Below are 24,562 nucleotides of genomic sequence, written 5' to 3' on the forward strand. Positions count from 1 at the left end.
GCGCCTGTGAGGGCTTTGCTCCCTTGGTTTGCGTTTGGAGAGGGTGTTGGGAAAGCGGCAGGGAGAGGGGCGGCTGAATCTTGTTTGGAGAGGGAGATGTGCTCAGAGTTCTGCCTTGGTGAGGAACAAATCTAGTGTGTTGTGTTCCTATCAAAGGCACAAAGGAAGGGCCCAAAGCCCCGGAATTCTTCCTGGTCCTGTAAAGCGGGAACTAGAATTTCTACTGTAGGAGGTACTTATGCAGTAATCTGGCTGGGAGGCGGAGACTGCAGTTGGAGTCTTAGAGTTGTGTTTTTGCGAACATCCTGAGCGCGTTCTTGGTTATTTAAATTTTATCTTGTTGGGGGTGCTTGGGAGATGTGGGGAAGCGAAACTTGCAAGCCAGCTCGTGATGCTGCCACTGTGAATGCTTTCCTTGCACTTTAAAACAAAGAAGTTATCAGGAATGACGAGTTTGATCCGTTTAGAGGCTAGAAAGTAGAGGGTTCCTATTTCATTAGATTTTCCAGAGAGTTTGGATTTTAAGGATGGCTATTCATTAAGGGATCTGAACTTTGGTGGAAGTAAGTTTGCGTGAACTTTAAGTGTATTTTAAGGTCCTTTTATCTTTCAAAAATTGACATGTAAGACACTTTGATTAATTACTAACAAAGTGTGAAATAATGTTTTCCCAGTGTGTGAAATTGCAGGCTTGCATGATTTTACTGGTCCCCAAATTTCACCATGATACCGTGTATAGTATGTTTTTCTTTATATTTAGTGGACACAAATTGTAATGGACTTGAGAGTGTTAACACTTAACAGCTGCCTTATGATTGTTTCCAATTGAAATGGATTACAAGTGACTAATGAAAGGCAAGGGGTCTAGATAGGTGCTGAAAAATGGTAAGTCAGTACAAATTGAAGGACATTTTGAAGTAGAGTTGTGGTTAGGATGGCGGGATAGGATAAGGATCTTCATTTTAAGGATAAATGTTAGTAAAAAGAATAAATATGTATTTTGAGATATTAAAATTACATTTGCACCACCCTGGCGCAACTGTTTTACTTATTACCATTCTGTTGTTCATAGGTGGGAAAATAAGCATGAATCCTAGGGAAGCACACAGTATAGAAAAACAGTACTCTCTAGATCGATTCATAACGTTTGCAGATCATAAGGCTTTTTTAGACCATACGTTTGTTTTTTATTTGCGAAGTGTAGACCATCTGTGGCAGAGGAGTGCATAGACTTGCCTTTTTTTGTTTTTCCACACGGAGTCTTGCTCTGTTGTCCAGGCTGGAGTGCACAACCTTGGCCTCCTGGGTTCAAGGTGTTCTCCTGCCTCAGCCTCCCGAGTAGCTGGGATTATAGGCACGTGTCACTACACCTGGCTATATTTTTTGCATTTTTAGTAGAGACGAGGTTTCACCGTGTTAGCCAGAATGGTCTCCATCTCCTGATCTCATGATCCACCTGCCTTGGCTTCCCAGAGTGCTGGGATTATAGGCATGAGCCACCGCTCCTGGCCGACTTGCCTTTTTTCTTTGTTTTAATGAAGTATAGGGGAAAAACACATACTGTCTGCTAAGTATTATACGTGGCATTGGAAATGCAAAGATCAGACAGTATCCATCTTCAGTTGCTTATGGAATAGTGAAATAGACATTTATTTAGAACAGACACTTCTAAAACAGCATAGAGGAGAGTGCTAGAGTACAATATAGCAGGTATTTTCACCAAGGGCCACTGGACCCAGCCTAGGAAGGTTAATGAAGACTTACTGGAGGAGGTGATACTTGAGACCAGATTTTAAGGTTAAGTAGATGAAGAGGGAAAATATGGACACTCTTGGTGGTGGAACTTAGAGATCAAGTCTAGTTTTTAAATAAAGGAGGAGGAAAAATGAGTCTCAGGAAGATGCCTGTCAGTTGTCAGATTCACTCAGTGATGAACATAGGCTTGTGGGTATTTTTTTCTTTTGAAGAATGACTTTTTTTTTTCTGTTTGTTTGATAGCTTACAATGTAATTTGTTGCTTAACCTTACCATTAGTTAGATTGAGTTGGTCAAGACTAGCAAATAGTTATGTAGTTGAAAAGCATGGTTTTTATTTTTTATGTTTATTGTCCTACAAAAATTACTGTACTGCAGTACTGAGTATTGATTAGGCATATGATGACATTTTTCTGAAAGGCAGAAAATACACAATAAACTGAAGCCTGGCTTTTAGAGTACTCTATGGGTCACCAAAAATGATTTCAATTGAACTGTTATGAATTGCATAATCTGGGAAAGTTATGAGTCATATGAGCTTAGTCATGATGATATATTGTTGAAGTTGCAGATGGGGTGTATAAGTCTCACTTTGATTTCAAAATTGTTTTCCCTTTGTGTTACTTTTAATAAAAGAGGATGTAGTGGGTGGAAGGAAAAAATATAGGTCACAGATGAGGGATGAAAGTTTGTATCTGAAACATGTATTTTGAAATTTACCTCCAGGTTATTGGCAGGGGGGTTTCCATATGGCAATGCTGGTTTCATTATTGACAGCACCATTTTACTCAGTGTTTTGACATCTGGCTTTCTCTTTTGATGTTAATATTGCTTATAAGTTGCATTCCTTTGAAACCTAAATGCTTAACCGCTCTGACTGCACCAAGAGAGATTTAATGTAACTCTGCTTTATACTAGTCTAAGAGATAAACCATATTTCAAGAGTAGAATGGAGAGGAGTTAAGCAGAGAATTGTGTTAGGGAAACTGGAGAGATAATTTTGACTTTCACAGGATTTCCTAGAATATTAAATGTAGGTTTCCTCCAAGGCCAATTGTGGTTGATTTTTGGATCCTTCACCATTTTTCTATTTGTGAGAGATGGTAAGTCTGTACAGCTGGAGGTGTAATGTGAAGAAAGTCTGAAAGAGATTGATAGGAAAGGACGACAGGAATGGGCTTCATTGGGGTAAGGGAAGTGAAATGAAGGGCTTTTCATATACAGGTTGAGCATCCCTAATCGGAAATGCTCTAAAATTGGAAACTTTTTGAGTGCTGGCATGACACCACACATTACCCTGAACACACAATTTTTACTGGTTTATTTTTTAATATGTAGTATTTATGTGTGAATAGGTATAAGAAAATGATTGCTTGTTGGTAGCATGTAAAATCAGTCAGGAATGATGGTGATGCCAAACACACACAGATTATCCACATGGGTAGCCAAGACGTTAAGACATGACACCTTTGCTTGCTTGCTTGCCTGCCTGCCTTCCTTCCTTCCTTCCTTCCTTCCTTCCTTCCTTCCTTCCTTCCTTCCTTCCTTCCTTTTCTTTCTCTTTCATCTGTCCTTCCTTCCTTCCTTCCCTCCTTCCCTCCCTCCCTCCTTCCTTCCTTCCTTTCTTCCTTCTTTCCTTCTTTCTTTTCTTTTTTCTCTTCGAAGTTTCGCTGTTGTTACCCAGACTGGAGTGCAATGGCGCGATCTCAGCTCACCGCAACCTCCGCCTCCTGAGTTCAAGCAATTCTCCTGCCTCAGCTTCCCGAGTAGCTGGGACTACAGGTGTGCACCACCATGCCCAGCTAATTTTTGTATTTTTAGTAGAGACGGGGTTTCATCTTGTTGACCAGGATGGTCTCGATCTCTTGACCTCATAATCCATCCACCTCAGCCTCCCAAAGTGCTGGGATTACAGGCCTGAGCCACCGCGCCTGACCGACACCTTGGCTTTCTAATGGTTCCTTGTACACAAACTTTTTTTTCATGCAAAAAAATTTACTTAAAAAATATTGTCTGATGTTATCTTTCAGTGTGTAAGGTTTATATGAAACATAAATGAATTTCATATTTAGACTTGGGTCCCATCCCCAAGATACCTCATTATGTATTTCAGAATTTTAAAAATTCTGAAGAATGAAACACTTCTGGTCTCAAGCATTTTGGATAAGGAATGCTCAATCTGTATCTCTTTATTTAGTCCTAAAATCAGCCAAGGAAATGGGCATCTCTCTGTTCCCTGCAATTTTTTTTGGTGGGGGGGGGCGGGTTACATGAGTTGTAGACTTTAATAAGTCTGATCCACCAATCTGGTTTCACTTCATTTGACAGTGTTCTGCTTATGACTAAACATGTATCTCTGACCTGGATTTGTTCTCTGAAGCTCATATTCAGCTGCCTATTTGGCACCCAAATATAACATGTCTAAAATTAGTTACCTATTCTTTTTTTTTTTTTTTTTTCTTGAGATGGAGTCTCAGCCTGTTGCCCAGGCTGGAGTGCAGTGGTGCAGTCTTGGCTCACTGCAACCTCTGCCTCCCAGGTTCAAGTGATTATCATGCTTTAGCCTCCCGAGTAGCTGGGATTACAGGTGTCCACCACCATGCCTGGCTAATTGTTTTTTAGTAGAGATGGATTTCACCATGTTGGACAGGCTGGTCTCGAACTCCTGAACCCCGGTGATCCGCCTGCCTTGGCCTCCCAAAGTGCTGGGATTACAGGCTTGAGCCACTGCCCTGGCCAGTTACCTGTTCTTTTGATTGCAAGAATGAGTAGCTGAAAATAAATAAAATAAAATAAAAGGCCAGGTGTGGTGACTCACACTTGTAATCCCAGCACTTTGGGAGGCTGAGGTGGGTGGATCACCTGAGGTCAGGAGTTTGAGACCAGCCTGACCAACATGGAGAAACCCTGTCTCTTTAAAAAAAAAAAAAAGAGTAGCTGCATGCATGCAGTGGCTCACATGTATAATCCCAGAACTTTGGGATGCTGAGGTGGGTGGATGACCTGAGGCCAGGAATTTGAGACCAGCCTGACCAACATGATGAAACCCTGTCTCTACTAAAAATACAAAAATTAGCCAGGCTTAGTGGCCCATGCTTGTAGTCTCAGCTACTCAGGAGGCTGAGGCAGAATTGCTTGAACCCGGAAGACAGAGGTTGCAGTGATCCCAGATTGCACCACCAAACTCCAGCCTAGGCAGCAGAGCGAGACTCCATATCCAAAAAAAAAGGATACAGGTTTAGCTTAGGACTAGGCAGGGCTTCTGGTAATTGTGGAAGTAGTCTCATTGCCTAACCTGAAACTTGCATCCTGGTTACTGGTCTTACTGGAGAGTCTTGGCTCAGGTTAAGTCCCAGGCCTGTTGAGGAGTTCTTGATAGGGAATTAATTAGTTGAAGCAGCTCATACTCCATCCTCCTTTACTGCTATAAATCCATACAGTTGTTTAGTTCTCAGGCTCAGGTCCCTGTAACAGAGAGCACTGCTCCCATTTTCTCATTCCTTAGTCCCAAAAACCTGCACCTGACACTTATTGCATGTGGCCTGCTTCCCTGTCCTATTATGTGTTTTGGGGAGTGCTGAGGAGGAAGGCTCCTGTATCTTCAGCACAAACAGTAAACACTTCACAGTAGTCCTGGCTTTCTGTTTTCCATTTGTGATATTAGAAGTAGCATGACACTGATAGTGTCATTTTGGGGGTACTTTTTGTACCTCATGCAGCAGAGGAGTGAAGAGTGAGCAGAGTGCCTTGGCATTCTGCAGTACACTCTCAAGTAGTATTTAGGAAAATGCATTTTGCTGCAAAAATAGAATTAATGTAGAAAATCCACAAGCCGGGTGCAGTGGCTCACAACTGTAATCTCAACATTTTGGAAGGCTAAGGGGGGAAGGATCACTTGAGCCCTGTAGTTTGAGACCAGCCTGGACAATGTGGCAAGATCTTGCCTCTACAAAAAAGTAGATACAAAAATTAGCCAGGCGTGGTGGCACTTGCCTGTGGTCCCAGCCACCTGGAGGATTGCTCATGGCCAGGAGGTTGTGGCTGCAGTCAGTAGTGATTGTGCCACTGCACTCCAGCCTGGGCAACAGAGCGAGACCCTGTCTCCGAAACAAAGCAAAAACCCATACATGTTTCCAGACCCTTCTCATATAACACTTTATTCACAATGTTCTTAAATACATTTAAAAACATTAAATGTATTTATGTCGCCCAGGCTGTGTCACCCAGGCTGGTTTTGAACTTCTGAGCTCAAGCGATTTGCCCACTTTGACCTCCCAGAGTGCTGGGATTACAGGCCTCACCCACCACAGCTGGCCCATCATGAAATTTCTAATTTGTAGCTATTGCTCTTATCCAAAGCCCAGAGTCCCTGATGTCCTTCAGCAGCCCTTCCTCACCTGACCCGTGCCTGACTCTCCAGCCTCACACATAGTCATCATAGTCAAATTCTATCTCTACTGCTCTGCACTGCAGCTTCATGGAGTTGCTTTCACTCTCTAAGTGTTATGTTCTGTTTTTTTTTTTTTTTTTTTTCCTTTTTTTGTGGACTTCAGCATATGTTACGCCCTTGACTTGAAGCCTCTCCTTTCTTTTCCTTCTCTGGGTTACTGCCTCATCCTTTTGGTCTTTAATACCGTTTCCCTGGGAAAACATCTTTGATTCAGCAGGCAGATTATGTCCCTGCCGTGTCTGTCCATAACTTTCTGCAGCTACTTCTGTCTTGGTCTGTGATGTACTTTATAATAATTTTGGTCTTTCCCCCAGTGTCACAATACTGGAAATGTATTTCTTTTTCTCTGTGTTATATCCTTAGTGCCTGAAAGGTAGGAGGTTCTCAAATATTTGTTAAATAAACAAGTAAATGGAGTCTGGTGGAAGAGAGAAAAAAGTAAGTGTAGAATATGTGCTCAAGAAAGGAAGATGGGGGGGGAATGAAAGAAGATACCAAAAGCACATAACAACAAAAAGCAGATGACAAAAAATATAAAAAAGATAACAAAATGATGATTTCTGTGGCAACTTGTAGAAAGTAAAGAAGGTGCTCTCATTCTAGAGAGAAATGGGCAGCCATTGTGGTTTTTAAAAAAGAGAATATGGCCAGACACTGAGCTAAGATAGTGTGGCAATGTCTGGTATTAACTGTAATAACCTCTACTGTAAGAAGCAGGTGGTTTATGTTTAAGTTTATTGAAACAATTGAATATGGATAAGAGATAAACTCAGGAAATGGGGAGAAATATAAATTCTGTTGAAAAGGCTGTAAACAATTGAGATTACCAATGGTTAGAATTTTGGAAGTGAAGTGCAGTGAAATATTGAGGAACTCAGAGGTTACTTTAGTGAAAACACAATAGCAGTAGTACGTAGCTATGGTTTGGCTCCAAAGGAAGAACTGTTTTTACTGTTTTACTGTCCAGAATCTTCAATTTGAGATATCCAGTTGTTAAAAGAGAATAAATTACAGTTGAAATGCATTAGTTAAGTATTTTAAAGTGCTTTAGCAAGCTACATTTTAAAAGTGCTTATTGGCGAGGAGCCGTGGCTCACATCTATAATCTAAGCACTTTGGGAGGCCAAGGCGGGTGGATCATGAGGTCAGGAGTTCAAGACCCACCTGGCCAACATATTGAAACCCCTGTGTCTACTAAAAATACAAAAATTAGCTGAGCATGGTGGCACATGCCTGTAGTCCCAGCTACTCGGGAGGCAGAGGCAGGAGAATCCCAGGAGATGGAGGTTGTAGTGAGCTGAGATCATGCCTCTGCACTCCAGCTTGGGTGACAGAGTGAGGCTTCATCTCAGAAAAAAAGAAAGTGCTTATTACAGAAAATATACCCAACATGACCAATGATGTTACTATCTTGTGTTTATTTTTTCTAGGCCTATTTTTATACATAGTTAAGATTACGCAGTAGGAATATTTTTAAAATCTAGATTTATTTAACATTATAACATGTATTTTTCTATGTTCTTTCTTTCTTTCTCTTTTTGAGACAGGATCTCATTCTGTCACCCAGACTGGAGTGCAGTGGTGCAATCTTGACTCACTGCAGCCTTGACCCTTTGGGCTCAAGGTGATCCTCTTGCCTCAACCTTTTGAGTAGCTGAGACTACAAGCACGTGCCACCACACCTGACTAATTTTATTTTTACTTTTTGGAGGGTGTAGCCCAGGCTGCCTTGAACTCTTTGGGTCAAATGATTCTCTCATCTTGGCCTCCCAAAGTGCTGGGATTAGAGGCGGGAGCCACCACCCTCAGACCCATGTTCTTAAAAACTTTTTGTAGATTACATTTAAAATGGTTGCAGATTTCTTTCCCCTGTCTTTGGAAGTGTTAAAACATCCAGCCGTTTCCCCGTTGTTAATTTACCTTCATTCTGGTTTTTGTCCTTGAAAATAAGCCAAGCCTGAATGATGAACATCTTTGTGGTTTAAGTTTTTTTCTTTACTTTGTTTGTTTCTTTTAGCTTAGTTCAGTGGTTTTTTTTCTTTCTTCCTTTTTTTTTTTTTTTTTTTTGGGAGACAGAGTCTCACCTTGTTGCCCAGGCTGGAGTGCAGTGGCATGATCTTGGCTCACTGCAACCTCTGCCTCCCGGGTTCAAGTGATTTTCCTGCCTAACCCTCCCTAGTAGCTGGGATTACAGGCATCTGCCACCACACCTGGCTAATTTTTTATATTTTTAGTAGAGACGGGGTTTTGCCATGTTGGCCAGGCTGGTCTTGAACTCCTGACCTCAGGTGATCCACCCTCCTTGGCCTCCCAGAGTGCTGGGATTACAAGCCATGAACCACCGCGCCCAGATAGTTTAGTGGTTTTCATGCTTGAGTGTGTCAGCATCACCTGGAAGCCTTGTTAAACACAGACTATTGGATCCTACTGGGCAGATTTCTGTTTGAGTAGGTCTGAGGTGGGGACCTGAGCATTTTTATTTCTAACCAATTCCGAGGTGATGCTGATGCTGCTGGGTTTGGAACTGCTGGCCTGTATTGTTAACAATGAAACTACAATGTTGAGGTTAAGTTCCTGAGTCAGAGGGAGTGATTATGATCTTGAATGAAACCGAGTTCATGTACCATCCTGTATCAGGGAAGTTGAAGAGCTAAAAGACCATATTGCATTTCAGCATTGAGAATTTGTGCAGATTGTGAACATGTGAGTGCTGATATGTGCAAGGTTCTATGCTGAAGATTGTGAGGCAAGGATATTGTAATGAATAAAATGTAGCCCTTTTTTGGCCCACCCCCAACCCTTTTTTTTTTTTTTTGAAAAGGAGTCTCATTCTGGGGCCCAGGCTGGAATGCCTGTAATCCAAGTACTTTGGGAGGCCAAGGCAGGAGGATCACTTGAGCCCAGGAGTTCAAGACAAGCTTGGGCAACATACAGACACCCCGTTTCTGAAAAAAAATTAATCTACCCCTCTTCTTAGCCTCTGGTAACCACCATTCTGCTGTCTACCTCCCCGAGATCCACATTTTTAGCTTTCACACATGAGTGAGAGGCTGTCTTTTAAAGCTGATTTTGTGAACATATTTAACATCAGTAGCAATAAACTTGTATTTTAAGCTCTTGCTGCTATATTTTGAGGACCTTCTAAGTCCATTGGAAGGATTTTGAATACCATAGTGTCTGTAGTGGTATTTATTGAAAGAAAGGGAAAGCATCAGCGCAAACATTTTTAGACAGTCTTTAAAGAGACTCAGGTTACCCAATTTGTCTTCTAAAAATTCTTCTGATTTTGGAAGAGGCATGGAGTTTCTGTTGATCAAAAATGATTTGTAGTTTGTGCTTGTCACTTCCTAATGGATTATATCAGGAAAGATTTATTGTCTGGCACTCTCATTTTAATGATATTACAGTCACTTACTAGGTTTAGGTGCTAATACCATTTTTACCTTTATTTCAGAGAAGCTTGATTCTTTGCTCTCAGACTACGATATTCTCTCCTTATCTAATATCCAGCAGCATTCAGTAAGAAAAAGAGATCTACAGACTTCAACACATGCAGAAACACTACTAACTTTTTCAGCTTTGAAAAGGTAATTTGAGTTATTCATAGAATAATGTTGGGGAACTGGGGGCTTGGTTTGGCAAAAACAAAAAAGTAAGGCTGTCTACTGAAATCTTGGTAAATTACATTTTAAAGATTTGTAATTAACATAATTACAGTCTGTTATGTGTGATTTTCTAGTATAACGCTTATTCTAAAATTGGGACTGGGAGCAGTGGCTTACACTTGTAATCCGAGCACTTTGGGAGGCTGAGACGAGTGAATTGCTTGAGCTCAGGAGTTTAAGACCTGCCTGGGCAACATGGCAAAATTCCATCTCTACTGAAAATACAAAAATTAGCCAGGTATGGTGGCATATGCCTGTAATCCCGGTAACATGGGTGGCTGAGGCAGGAGAATCGCTTGAACCTGGGAGGTGGAGGCTGCAGTGAGCTGAGATGGTGCCACTGCATTCCAGACTGGGCAACAGAGTAAGAGACTGTCTCAACAACAAAAAATAATAAATAAAATTCATACTGATGAGTATTTTTAAAAAGTAAATAGGTATTGCAGAGGTATTAATGATGGTAACAATGTTTGGAAAATTCTAACATAATTTTAATTAATTGAATGCTTATAAAAATCTTAACATTCTTGGTACTACTTTAGCACCATCAGCCACATACTAAATATTATCTTTATTTTATATATGAAGAGATACAGATTTTGTTTAGGACCCCACAGCCTGGTGGTGAGCTGGATCTAGAATTTAGTGTTCTATTTATTTAGCTAGCTAGTTAGTTTCCAAGATTCTTTAACCTGCTTCATATTTATTTACTTTTAAAGACAGAGTCTTGCCATGCTGCCCATAATTATTTATTTTTAAAGACAGGGTCTTGCCTTGTTGCTCAGGCTGATCTTAACTCCTGGGCTCAGGTGATCTTTCCATCTTGGCCTCCCGAAGTGCTGGGATTACAGATGTGAGCCACCATGCTGGCCCAAATTTAATGTTCCTTCTACATTGAGTTCCTCTTACTTCATAGCATAAATTAATTGATATGTTCTATTTCAGTAGTAATTTTGATATCACATGTTGTTTTGCACATTGAAATCTGTTAGATAATTACAGGCCTTTTTAAAAAGTCTTTAGAAAGCTTTATCCGGTATCAAAAAACAAATACGTGGAGAATATAAATTGACTGAGTTATTCCTTTTTTTTTTTTTTTTTTTTTTTTTTTTTGAGAGTCTTGCTTTGTTGTTCAGGCTGTGCAGTGGAGTGATTTTGGCTCACTTCAAACCTCTGCCTCCTGGGTTCAGGCAATTCTCGTGTTGCAGCCTCTCGAGTAGCTGGGATTGCAGATGCACACTACCACACCCGGGTAATTTTTATATTTTTAGTAGAGACAGGGTTTCACCATGTTGGTCAGGCTGGCCCTGAACTCCTGACCTCAAGTGATCCACTCTCTCGGCCTCTTAAAGTGGTGGGATTACAGGTGCCTGGCCATCTTTATTCTTTATTTATAGGACAAGCCTTCTCTACTATGTTAAAAAATAAAAGCAATATGTGCATCTGGTTTAAAAAACAAACCATGGGGGATATAAAACGTTTTTACTTCTAATTCAGTTACACTTCTCAGTTGCAGAGAGGTTTACTATGTAGACTTCCAATTTTTTTTTTTTTTTTTTTTTTTTTTTTGAGATGGAGTTTCGCTTTTGTCACCCAGACTGGAGTGAAGTGGCATGATCTCATCTCACTGAAGTCTCCACCTCCCAGGTTCAAGTGATTCTCCTGCCTCAGCCTCCCCAGTAGGTGGGATTACAGGCACCTGCCACCATGCTCAGCTAACTTTTGTATTTTTAGTAGAGACGAGGTTTTACCATGTTGGCCAGGATGGTCTCGGACGCCTGACCTCAGGTAGTCCACCTGCCTTGGCTTCCCAGTGTGCTGGGATTACAGCTGTGAGCCACTGTGCACAGCCCAGAATATTTTAATGCATGTTTTTTGCCCATAGGTCTGTGTGTGTGTGTGTGTGTGTGTGTGTGTGTATAGGTGATACAGTTAACATGTTTACCTCATTTTAAACAGCTGAATAAATATTCCTATTGCATAGAATTCTAACAACATACTGACTAATACACTATACATGGATATTATTTAACCAAAGTGATTTTTAAAATATAACAAACAGTGCTTTAGTGAGTATCTTCATAAATGTATACCTTGCTGACGTGTTTTTATAGGATATATTCCTAGAGGGAGAATTATTGGGTCAAGGATATGTATACTATGTTTATTGATATTGCTCTTTCCTCCCAAAGAGATTTGACCAATTTATTCTTCCAGCAGCAATATATGAGTTTACCTGTTTTCTGTTATGTTTGCCAATACTAGGTTTATCAGCCTTTAACTTTTCACCCCTCTAAAGGGGATGGTATTTTATGGTTGTTCTGATTTTCATTTTGTGTGGCATTGAGCATCATTTTATATGTTTGTAGTAATTTGTTTTATGTTTCTGTAAACTGCCTTTTTATATCTTTGACTATTTTTCTATTTAAGTTGTCTACTGAATTGTAGAAGTGCTTTAGTATATTAAGGAAATGGATCCATTGTCATGTGGTTATTTTATGCAAATTATTTTAATTTTTCCTCGCTATTGCCATTATCCTTGTTATTTTTTAATGACTTCCTTTTATTAGATTTTATGTCAGAATATTACAATATTGGTTAGCTAGCTTTCAACTTACACCAAATTTGAGCAGATTGGTAATATTAATAGGTACAGTTTATCAGGTGCTTATTTTCTGTGATTTTCTAGGCACTTTACGTAAGTTACCTCTGATTCTCACCATACTCTGTATGGAAGTGATTCCCTTTTTGAAGGAAAAAAAATTAAGTCTTAGATTAGTAACTTGCCCAATATTACTCAGCAAATGACAGGTACGAGAGTTGAACAAAGGTTGGACTCAACAGTTGTGTTATTTCTGCTATACTGGTGGGAGTTTGGTGAAGAAGTGGATATAATAGCAAGAAGTGAGTAGGAGCAAAGGAAGAGAGAGGAAACTATAAAATGGACTTTTTGGGTTTCTTTTAAAGTTAGATTTGAGGTGGCCTGTAGAATCTGTGTTCTAGAGGGGAAAACTTCCATAGCCTTACATATTTCTCTTTCATGTTTGGTAGATGACATTGATTCCTTAAGAAAATATGAAATAGTAGCCAGTCATTATCTTCTGTCTGTGTAAGAAAGTAGGGTAGTACATAATTTATTTTACAACATTTTTATATTAAATATTTAATGGGAAACTTAACAGTCTCTGGGATTTTATACCACGTGCTTTAAAATAGGTTATTTTCTTTAATCCTCAAAGCTTTTCAGTTATTGGGTAATATTATTTCCATTTGTAGATAAATACTTAGATTCAGAGATTAAGGCCAAGGTCAGACAGTGAGTAAATGAAGGTTAGGACTTGAGCCAAGTTTGTCAGACTCCAAAGCCCATACCCTTTCTTTTCTATCATATTGCATTATTAAAATTTAAAACAACAAAACAAACTAAGATAGCGGAAATAATCAGTTCATATCAGGGCGGAATTACCTCTGTGAAACCACTTATTGATGGTAAATGAGAAAAATTTTGTTTTTCGATAGCAATGGAAGGCAAAGTAATTTAAACCAAGATCATTGCATTAAATTTGTATGTAACTATTAGAGGTTGAAAAAGCATGGAAATACTGAGAGAGGTTGTATGAAGAGTTGAAGTAACTTAAGAAAAAAACTTGTTTAAAACATGCCTTACAAGTTTCATTTCCTCTTTGGTATAAATCAAGAAATTCTCTCATTTTTAAATAATGAAAAAGCTGCAGATACTGTTTTGATACAAATTTGATAATGTTGCCTGAATTTTTTGGGAAAAAGTTAAATGTTTCTTCTAAAAGTGAAATATCTCAGATTATTTGAGGAGGTCTAGAACTGATAAAGAAATGAAAGTGATATACTTGACTAAACAGACCATTAAAAATGGTTAGGAAAATAATGTTAATTCAAACTGGTTAGCTGGTCTGTGGTTACTGTGAATTATTATTATTATTTTTTTGAGACGGAGTTTTGCTCTTGTTACCCAGGCTGGAGTGCAGTGGCACAATCTCAGCTCACTGCAACCTCTGCCTCCTGGGTTCAGGCAATTCTCCTGCCTTAGCCTCCTGAGTAGCTGGGATTACAGGCATGCGCCACCACGCCCAGCTAATTTTTTGTATTTTTAGTAGAGACAGGGTTTCACCACGTTGACCAGGATGGTCTCGATCTCTTGACCTCATGATCCACCCGCCTCGGCCTCCCAAAGTGCTGGGATTACAGGCTTGAGCCACCGCACCCAGCCAGTTACTGTGAATTCTTAAGTCAAAAGTCAGAAAGATAAAACATTAAAGAAATCTGTAAGTAAATGACTTCACATAATTTTGGGAGGATAAAGTAAAAGAAATTTTGACATTCTATTGGAGGTTTTTTTTTTTTTTTTTTTTTGAGATGGAGTCTTGCTCTGTCATCCAGGCTAGAGTGTAATGGCGTGATCTTGGCTCACTATAACCTCTGCCTTCCAGGTTCAAGCAATTCTCCTGCCTCAACCTCCCCAGTAGCTGGGATAACAAGCACCCGCCACCACACCTGGCTAATTTTTTGTATTTTTAGTAGAGACAGGGTTTCACTATGTTGGCCAGGCTGGTCTCAAACTCCTGACCTCGTGGTCTGCCCGCCTCGGCCTCCCAAAGTGCTGGGATTACAGGCGTGAGCCACTGCGCCCAGCCATGAGCGACTGCGCCCAGGGAGGTTTTATAGCTCAAAAACTAATATTGGAAAATAAAAAAAACATGAATTTTACCATTGCTTGGTCTTTATAGCAGATTCTTTTTTTTTTTTTTTTTTTTTTTTTTATTGAGACGGAGTTTGGCTCTTGTTACCCAGGCTGGAGTGCAATGGCATGATCTTGGCTCACCGCAACCTCCACCTCCTGGGTTCAGGCAATTCTCCTGCCTCAGCCTCCTGAGTAGCTGGGATTACAGGCACATGCCACCATGTCCAGCTAATTTTTTGTACTTTTAGTAGAGACAGGGTTTCACCATGTTGACCAGGATGATCTTGATCTCTTGACCTCATGATCCACCGGCCTTGGCCTCCCAAAGTGCTGGGATTACAGGCGTGAGCCACCGTGCGCAGCCCTTTATAGCAGATTCTTAATGTAGAAAACGAAAAATGCAATTCCATTGATTTCTTTCTGGAAAGAACATTAAGTAATATTGCAACTCTTAGCTTTAAAACAAAATAATAAGGCATTTATAATAAGTATACTCTTGAAAGTTCTCAGCATAACTGGAGGGAAAAATCATAACTAAGAATGTGTGGGAATATTTGTTTTAGTGTAGCAGGAGAAAATGTTCTAAGGATTTATGAAATAATGTTCCATTGTGTCTTTTCCCTTTGACCATTAAGAAACCACAAGCAAACTAAAATTACCTTGTTATGCTCAAAAAGTTAAAAATATTTGTTGCCATGGAGATAGACCCAGTCTAGATTTCTTTCCGGTAGTTTTAAAGACTTCTGCAAACCCATGGGGAAGTAATATATTTTCAGTACCACAGCTGACAAAATTTGTTTGTGGGTGAGATGAATAACATACCTTTCTTTGTCTTTGGTGTTCATGTACACATTGAAAAACTGTAAATAATAATTGAGAAAGTCTTGCTCACCACTCCCAATTTTCATGTAAGGACTGAAGCTCATAGAAAACAAAAAGAATAGTAAGCCAACTAAAGAACTGGAGTGTATATTTCTTTCTTCCCCTGTCTTGTGGTGCTGATGCAGTGTATATTCTAATGTCTGTTTGGATACCTTGTATGTGTTTTCCTAATGGTAATTGTGGATTAATATTTTGCAGGATATATTGTTTGAGGAAAAAAGCATGAGTGCTTTTAAATATAGAAAGCATTTATTGATTTTGTACATCAATAAGAATTTTCTCATAGTTTACCCAGCTTGATAGTTACGAGACAGCACATAGTATAAGGTTTTGAGGTAAACCAGGTTTATTTTCCAGTTTCACCATTTACTAGCTGTGTAACTTTGTGTAGGTTAATTATTCCAAGCCTCAGGTTTTGCTTGTGTGAAGTGGAGATAATAGATGCGTAGTACATAACACCAAGTAGATGTTCAATAAATGGTGTATAAAAGGATTAGTTTTTAACAATTAATTTTTTAGATAAGCAGGATTGCAACTTAACTACCCAGTTGTGTGTGTTTCCTTATTCTTCATTGTTTTCTAGGAGAGATAACTGTGTAAGTTCTTTGATTATCTTTTACCTAGTGTGAGTTTATTTTGGTCTGCTGTTTTTATAGCTAAATAAATTAGTCCATTTGACTTTACAGGAGATACATTGCTCTAAGTACCTAATAAGACATTAGTTATAACTTGTATAGTGTTTTATTAATGTCAACACTTCTGGCTTTTTAAGAAAGTGTGATTACATGAAAATGAGACTTCTAATTTGTGTACGTAGAGTAAAATATGAATGCATTTTTCTTTAGGCATTTTAAATTATACCTGACATCAAGTACTGAACGTTTTTCACAAAATTTCAAGGTCGTGGTGGTGGATGGTAAAAATGAAAGTGAGTACGCTGTGAAATGGCAGGACTTCTTCACTGGACACGTGGTTGGTTAGTATGGAGCTTGTTGGTTTGCCCCTGTGTCTGGTGGGTTTGGTCTCCAAATCTGACTTCATTGCATATTCTTTTCTGGTGCAGGGTAGTGGGGACGGGATGTCATAGAAGCGCTATTCTTTGACTGTTTTCTTTGAGGTATATAAGTTTAGAGGCAGGACTGTTCTAATGGAAGGAAATGAGTGTTATCTAAATGTCATACTAGGTGCTGGTTTTATGTTTAAAATTTCCTCTTATGTGATAAGAACTTAACCTTTCTTGTCTTCAGCAGTGACTGTAGGCTTGCTTTATGATATTTGAAACAGGGAAGCTTGGAGATAAAATACTTTGTGATCCTATTATTTATATATTTGAGAAAATCTATCAAGCAATTATAGTTTACTTTTTGACCTTTTTCTGCAGTGAGAAAAAAGAAATGGCATTGAAATCCACAAATAGTATAGTTCCTACGCCTGTACATTCCAAATCATGCTTTCTGCCTCTTTTAGTTCTTCCTTTACCTAAAAGTAGATAAAGTTATTCCAGAAGAAAATCTTAGTAGTTTTGTTGGCTTTGGGAAAGGGATAGGTTTCAAGTGACTAGACTCTCAACCCCTTAGGAGTTGAGAGTATCTAGCTTCTTTCTGGGGTCCTTATTTCTTGATTTGCAGAGCTCTCACAGTACTAGGCAAATTCCAATTCCACCTGAAGGATTTAATTTTTATTGAGAGTAGTGCATAGTTTATTATTTGATGTTAGTATTTTTAAATAATAGATTTGTTTTTCTCTTAAGGTGAGCCTGACTCTAAGGTTCTAGCCCACATAAGAGATGATGATGTTATAATCAGAATCAACACAGATGGGGCCGAATATAACATAGAGGTAAATTTTTATGTGAATTTTTTTTTCAGTAGCTTATATCTCTGATTTTCAAAAAGCTGCTTAGTTCTGCAAAGATGAAAAGTAATTATACTTATTTCTTTCTTTTTTGTATTTGAAGACTTTTACCAGGAAAGTTGGTTTTTTAAAAAGGATAATCTCTAAGAAGCTGTGTTATGATATATTCTGTATTTCTAAGTACCATAATTGAGAGATTTACATGTGGGATGGATAATAGGAAGAGAAAACTTTCTTTCCCTTTTGACTCATTTTTTAATTATTTCTCAAATAATAAATGTAAACATCCTCAGAGATGAAAGTAAAGTATTATTTTTCAATTTCTCCATTTTTCTGCTAGACACACTGAAAATGCTAGATCAATGGAAGGTGTGATAGTTCATGGTCTGAGAAGTTAAATAGGAATCTAGGAGAATCAGGCTGTGGTCACACTTCCATTGAAAGAATAACAGTAGAAATCAAGACCAAAGTGGCTGCACTGGTTAAGACACATATCTATGTGTCGGATACTAGTCTACAAAACAAAATGTTTACTACATAATTGTAAATTGAAGTTGATTCTGTGTTTCTTGAAAAATGAGAAAACTCGCTAGTGGTGGTGATGTCACTAAAATAGATCATCTGTGGGAAAACTGATTAAGATTGGTCAAAATGAAATCTTCAGGTGTATTTCAGTGCTGAATAGGAGTAAAACAGTCTGCTGGATCTATAAATTCTATACATGTGAATTATATCCAAACTACACGACTGTTAGTCTTTTGACTATCCATCGTTGTGAAAAAGAAACCTGTGGCCTTGCAGTATATTATAGTTTGTTAATGTTTAAACTATTTAATGTCAATGTTTTGAGGAGTCAAGCCTACCAGAAAGAGTCAGAAATTCAGTAAAAAGTAAAGGAACTAATGTTAAAAATGCATTCATTCTAGAATAGGCAAAGCATCACTAAAATACCTTAAATTTGCTTGTTCTTTCAGTCAATTTATTTTTTAAAAATACCTTTATTGAAAATATACACTTGTTGCAAGATTTGGAAAATAGGTTATCTGTACTTGGACAGATAACTACTATTGACATTTTGACAGACAACCAACTTTTTTTTCTATGTGTATATACACAAGTATAGTTATACAGACTATTTTTTCCTGCAAAACTAGGACCATACAATATGTACAGTTTGTTTTCACACATTTTTTATTTAACAATATGATGAACCCTTTCATGTTAATATAGATCTAAATTAGGGTTTTGTTTGTTTTTTTTAGTTTTGTTTGAGTTTCCCTCTTGTTGCCCTGGCTGGAGTGCAATGGCGTGATCTCAGTTCACCACAACCTCCGTCTCCTGGATTCAAGTGACTCTCCTGCCTCAGCCTCCCAAGTAGCTGAGATTACAGGCATGCGCCACCATGCCTGGCTAATTTTGTATTTTTAGTAGAGGTGGGGTTTCCCCATGTTGGTTAGGCTGGTGTCGAGCTCCTGATCTCAGGTGATCCACTTGCCTCTCCTTCCCAAAGTGTTGGGATTATAGGCATGAGCCACCATGCCCAGCCTAAATTAGGGTTTATGATAAAGGCTGCCTGTTGGTCCATTGAAACACTGTACCATTTATTTAACCAATCCGCCTTGATGCTCAACTGTTTTTTTTTTCTTTTTCTTTTTTTTTTTAAGACGGCGTCTTGCTCTCTTGCCCAGGCTGGAGTGCAGTGGCATGATCATGGCTCACTACAACCTCTGCCTCTTGGGTTAAAGCCATTCTCCTGTCTCAGCCTCCCAAGTAGCTGGGACTGCAGGTGTGTGCCACCATGTTCGGCTAATTTTTATATATTTTTTTGTTTTTGAGAAAAAGTCTCACTCTGTCACCCAGGCTGGAGTGCAGTGTCATGGTCTCAGCTTACTGCAACGTCTGCCTCCCGGGTTCAAGCGATTCTCCCGCCTTAGCCTCTTGAGTAGCTGGGACTACGGGCACATACCACACCTAGCTTAATTTTCTTATTGAAAAAATGATTTATTACTTATAACGGTGATTTTCTTACTCTTTATTGTATAATAATTTTTTTGATACTTTTGTAGTTCATAAGTGTGATGATTGGCTGTTCACACACATGTATGAGATGTGCCACTCTAGAACGTTGTTACGATGTTAGCACATTACCAGTCTGACATGAAAAAAAATAATTCTTTTCCCTTACCTTGATGTAAAAAAATCATTGTTCATCTGCATTAAGATCTTAGGCATATAAGTAAGTGGGAAAAAAAGATATATCTTATTTTTAACATGTCATCATTAAATATTTTATTTATGACAGAGTCTTACCCTGTCACCCAGGCTGAAGTTTAGTGGTGCCATCATAGCGCATTGCAGCCTTGACCTCCTGGGCTCAAACAATCTCTCTCTTCAGCCTCCTGCGTAGCTGGGACTACAGATGCATGCCACCATGCCCAGCTAATTTGTTAGATTTTTGTAGAGAGTATCAAATTTTTGATGAGGTCTCACTGTGTTGCCCAGGCTGATCTCAAATGCCTGGCCATAAGCAATCCTCCCGCCTTGGCCTGGGATTACAGGTATGAGCCACTGTGCCCAGCCATTAAATATTCTAAACCATCACTGACTTTACCATAGCTTACTATTTATATAAATAAACCTGAGTTAAACTTGCATAGTGAGATAATTTTTTCTGCAACTTTTATTAATTTATTTGAAATGGAGTCTTGCTCTCTTGCCCAGGCTGGAGTGCAGTGGTGTGATCTCGGCTCACTGCAACCTCTGCGTCCTGGGTTCAAGCACTTCTACTGCCTCAGCCTCCCAAGTAGCTGGGGTTACAGGCATGTACCACCACACCCAGCTATTTTTTTTTTTTTTTTTTGAGACGGAGTCTCCCTCTGTTGCCCAGGCTGGAGTGCAGAGGCATGATCTTGGCCCACTGCAACCTCCACCTCACAGGTTCAAGCATTTCTCCTGCCTGAGCCTCCCAAGTAGTTGGGATTACAGGTGTGCACCATGGTACCTGGCTGGTTTTTGTATTTTTAGTAAAGACAGGGTTTCTGTGTTGGCCAGGCTGGCCAGGCTGGTCTCTGGTGATCTACTCGTCTCGGCCTCCCAAAGTGCTGGAATTATATAGGTGTGAGCTGGCCTAAGTTTTGTATTTTTAGTAGAGATGGGGTTTCACCATGTTGGCTAGGCTGGTCTCCCAACCTAATGATCTGCCCACTTCAGCCTCCCAAAGTGCTGGGATTACAGGTGTGAGCCACTGTGCTGAGCCTCCCCCAACTTTTAGTTTTGAAAATGTTAAGCTGGTGCAGTGGCTCATGCTTGTCATCCCAGCACTTTGGGAAGCTGAGATGAGCAGATCACTTTAGGCCAGGAGTTCGAGACCAGCCTGGCCAACATGGTGAAACTGTGTCTCTACTAAAAATACAAAAATTATGCAGGCTTGGTGGCTTGTGCCTGAAATCCCGGCTGCTCGGGAGGCTGAGGCAGGAGAATAGCTTGAACCTGGGAGACAGAGGTTGCAGTGAGCTGAGATTGCTCTACTGCACTCCAGCCTGGGTGACAGAGCAAAACTCTGTCTCGAAAAAACAAAAGAAAATGTTCAAATGTACAGAAAGATTAAAAAATTACCCTGTAGTCCTTAAACAAGTGCTAACATAATATGATGTTTCCTTTCTTTTTTTTCCCAAAACATATGAAAATCATTTGCAAACATCATGAGACTTCACGTCTAAATATTTCTGTATGCGTCCCTAGGAATAAAGGGACTCTTTTATATAGCTGTAATGAAAGTAACATACCTGAGGAAATGAAAAGAATTCTATAGTATTATCTAATAATCAAGCCATGGTCAAAATCTCTAGTCATCCTCAAAATATCCTTTATAGATTTTTTTTGGCTTTCCAGTCCTGAATCCAGTCAAGTTTTCTGTCTTTTAGTCAGTTATTTATCAAATTATTTTTCCATCAACTTACTAGTAATAATGGTAATAGGCTTAGCTTTTATTAATAACAACCACTTTTCTTTTGAAGTCTTAATATAAAATTAGATTTATTATCTACGTAATCTTCAAGTTAGATATTATCACTGCTTTACCTAATGAGGGAAATAATGCTCAGGGCACTTGTCCAATGCACATAGTGAGGTAAGGTTGAGGTTTGAACTCAGATATCTCTGATCCCAAAGCCAGCTGTCTTTCTATGCCAGACTGGCTATACCAGGAAACAATCAGTGTCAACTTAGAAATGTTTAACCCAAAGAAAAAAATTTTCACTTCTATTTATAGGCTAAATGAACTTTACTAAATATGGAAGATTCCTGTAGCCCAGGAGTTGGGTTAGTTAACTTTTGAGGTCTCTGCCAGCCCTGAAATTCTGTAACCATTGTTTGTTACATCTACCTCATACGTGAATTACCAAAGATGTGTATGCAGATAATATTTAACAGTTTTATTGAGATATAATTCACATACTATATTATTCACCCACTTAATATACACAGTTTTGTAGTTTTTTTGTGTGTGAATATATGTGTGTGTGTGAATATATATATATTTGAGACAGAGTCTCATTTGTCACCCAGGCTCGAGTGCAGTGGCACAATCACCGCAACTTCTGCCTCCTGGGTTCAAGTGATTCTCCTGCCTCAGCTTTCCGAGTAGCTGGGATTATAGGCAGCCACTACCATGCCCGGCTAATTTTTGTATTTCAGTAGAGATGGGGTTTTACCATGTTGGTCAGGCTGGTCTTGAACTCCTTGCCTCAAGTTATCCACCCGCCTTGGCCTCCCAAAGTGCTGAGATTACAAGTGTGAGCCACTGCACTTGGCAATTTTTCATATATCGATGGAGTTGTGCAAACACTACCACATTCAATTTTAGAACATTTTCATGACCTGAAAAGGAATGCTGTATTTTTTAGCCATACATTCCCCTTCCTTCCTAACTACTATCTGTTTAGATTTGCCCATTTGGATCATCTCATATAAATGGAATTATATAATACGTGTTTTTTTGTGTGTGGCTTCTTTTTTTTTTTAAATTTTTTTTTTGATATGGAGTCTTGCTGTGTCACCCAGGCTAGAATGTAGTGGCGGGATCTCGACTCATTGTACCCTCCGCCTCCTACGTTCAGCTGATTCTCTTGCCTCAGCCTCCCCAGTAGCTGGGATTACAGGTGCCTGCCACCATGCCTAATTTTTGAATTTTTTTTTAGTAGAGAGGGGGTTTTACTGTGTTGGCCAGGCTGGTCTCAAACTCCCAAAGTGACCCGCCTGCCTTGGCCTCCCAAAGTGCTGGGATTATAGACCTGAGCCACTGGGCCCGGCCTGTGTGTGGCTTCTTCTAGAATGTTTCCAAGGTTCATCCATGTTGTATCTGTATCTTATTTATTTTTATTGCAGAATAATATTCTGTTGTATGGATAGGCTGCATTTTGTTTATTCATTGATTAGTTGTTGATGGACGTTTGGATTGTTTCCACGTTTTAGATATGATTTACAATACTGCTTATGTTTTCATTTCTCTTGGTTATATACTAGGAGCAGAATTTCTGGGTCATATGGTAATTCTACTTTTAACCTTTGAGGACCTGCCAGACTGTTTTCTAAAGTGGCTGTACCATTTTACATTGGCATCAGCATATATGAGGGTTCTGGATTTCTCTATATCCTCACTAGTATTTGTCTTTGATTATAGTCATCCTAGTGGGTATCCAGGGGTGTCTCATTGTGGGGTTTTTTTCCCCCATTGGGGTTTTGATTTGCATTTCCCTGATGGAGATAAATATATTTGTTGTTTATCTCCCATAAACTGCCTGGTTCTGATGAGACAGTGTTCTTACAGAGAATAATTTTGCTTTGAAACAAAACAAACAAACATCGTTTTGAGTTGGGTAACCTTTAGAGTATGTTAATTGTGATTTACTCTGGCCTTGTAACATTGTAAGTGGAGATATTTTTTTTACTAACTGCATTCCCTGAAACCAGTAATAAGGTTCAGACCTATTGTTGCAAGTTCTAAGTTTCATTTTATGTAAATATGTTTGTGTTTTTGTGTGTGGATGAAACCTAGCATGGCAAAAAGGTATCAAACACCTAAGTATTTAGAATAGTAAAATGAAAATGCTACATGAACAGAAACTTTGTCCAATTATCATTGCTATAGCACCATCATCTCTAACAGTGCCAGTGTACAGTAGATATTACAGAATATTTTTTAATGTATGAATGGAAAATTATAGGCATATTTATCTTATGCATCCTCTAAAAGATTTCATTACATGTGCAAAGTATGTAAGGCTTTATTTATATACAGATAAAATAATCAGAGTGTATAATCTATGTATTTACTTACCAGCATAGAAACTCCACATGATAAAAATTGAGATTATTTTTAATAACATGACTTACCAGTTTACTTAACCTAGAAATGAATGTTGTTTAAGAATAAGCAAAGAATGTTGGAAGAATTTAGTGTTTAGGAATTGTTATATTTTTTATCTCAGTCATATATATTTTCTGTTTTAGCCACTTTGGAGATTTGTTAATGATACCAAAGACAAAAGAATGTTAGTTTATAAATCTGAAGATATCAAGAATGTTTCACGTTTGCAGTCTCCAAAAGTGTGTGGTTATTTAAAAGTGGATAATGAAGAGTTGCTTCCAAAAGGGTTAATTGACAGAGAACCACCTGAAGGTAAGGTTTAAAGATGTTACATCAAATAAGAAACAAACATATTATAATTGACTTCAATAGGGGTGGTTGTTAACTGATAAAAAATAACATGCTTATCAAAGTAAGTGTAGTATTTGGCATGAAAATAAGGGTTTTGTTCCTGAAATTTTCAGGTTCTCTTGTCTATAATGTCAGAGTTATAAAGTCTAGAAAATAATGGGAACAACAAAGATTAGACTTTAAAAAAGATATGGAAATGGGAAACAGAATGATCTGAGGGAAAATATTCTTGCAGGTATATTTAGAAATGATAATATGATAGAAAGATAATCTTTAGAGTTTATAAGAAATTAATTAGTAGCAGGAGTATTCTAAATAGACTGTCCCAAGATAGATAACCTTCTTGGGACAGTCTATTTAGAATCATTTAAAAACATAACCATCTTGGAGTTTTTCTACCCAAAACACCTCTGGTTAGGTTTTTGTTGTTGTTGTTTTAAATTTTTTTTTTTTTGCAGCAGCAGCGTGATCTTGGCTCACTGCAACCTCTGCCTCCCAGGTTCAAGCGATGCACCTGCCTC

General features: G+C 38.8%; 1 protein-coding gene and 1 non-coding gene across 11 annotated transcripts in view; both read left to right on the forward strand.

Moving 5' to 3' along the window:
* Positions 1-24,562, forward strand: part of ADAM17 (ADAM metallopeptidase domain 17) — a 63,940-nt gene that overhangs the window by 520 nt on the left and 38,858 nt on the right. For 8 of the 10 annotated variants that reach the window (XM_008981151.5, XM_078349975.1, XM_035273277.3 and 5 more), the window contains 4 exons: positions 9,660-9,792; positions 16,315-16,445; positions 17,220-17,308; positions 23,834-24,002. In XM_008981151.5, coding sequence (XP_008979399.1) covers positions 9,660-9,792; positions 16,315-16,445; positions 17,220-17,308; positions 23,834-24,002 — 522 coding nt within the window. The remainder of the gene's footprint in view (positions 1-9,659; positions 9,793-16,314; positions 16,446-17,219; positions 17,309-23,833; positions 24,003-24,562) is intronic. The other 2 variants (XM_078349978.1, XM_035273282.3) reach the window with 2 other exon arrangements.
* LOC118147628 (small nucleolar RNA U13) lies at positions 19,378-19,481 on the forward strand. Its single transcript, XR_004734071.1, has one exon. It is a non-coding gene; the product is annotated as a small nucleolar RNA U13 (small nucleolar RNA).

This window comes from Callithrix jacchus, chromosome 14, assembly GCF_049354715.1.
Source record: "Callithrix jacchus isolate 240 chromosome 14, calJac240_pri, whole genome shotgun sequence".
Lineage (NCBI taxonomy): Eukaryota > Metazoa > Chordata > Mammalia > Primates > Cebidae > Callithrix > Callithrix jacchus.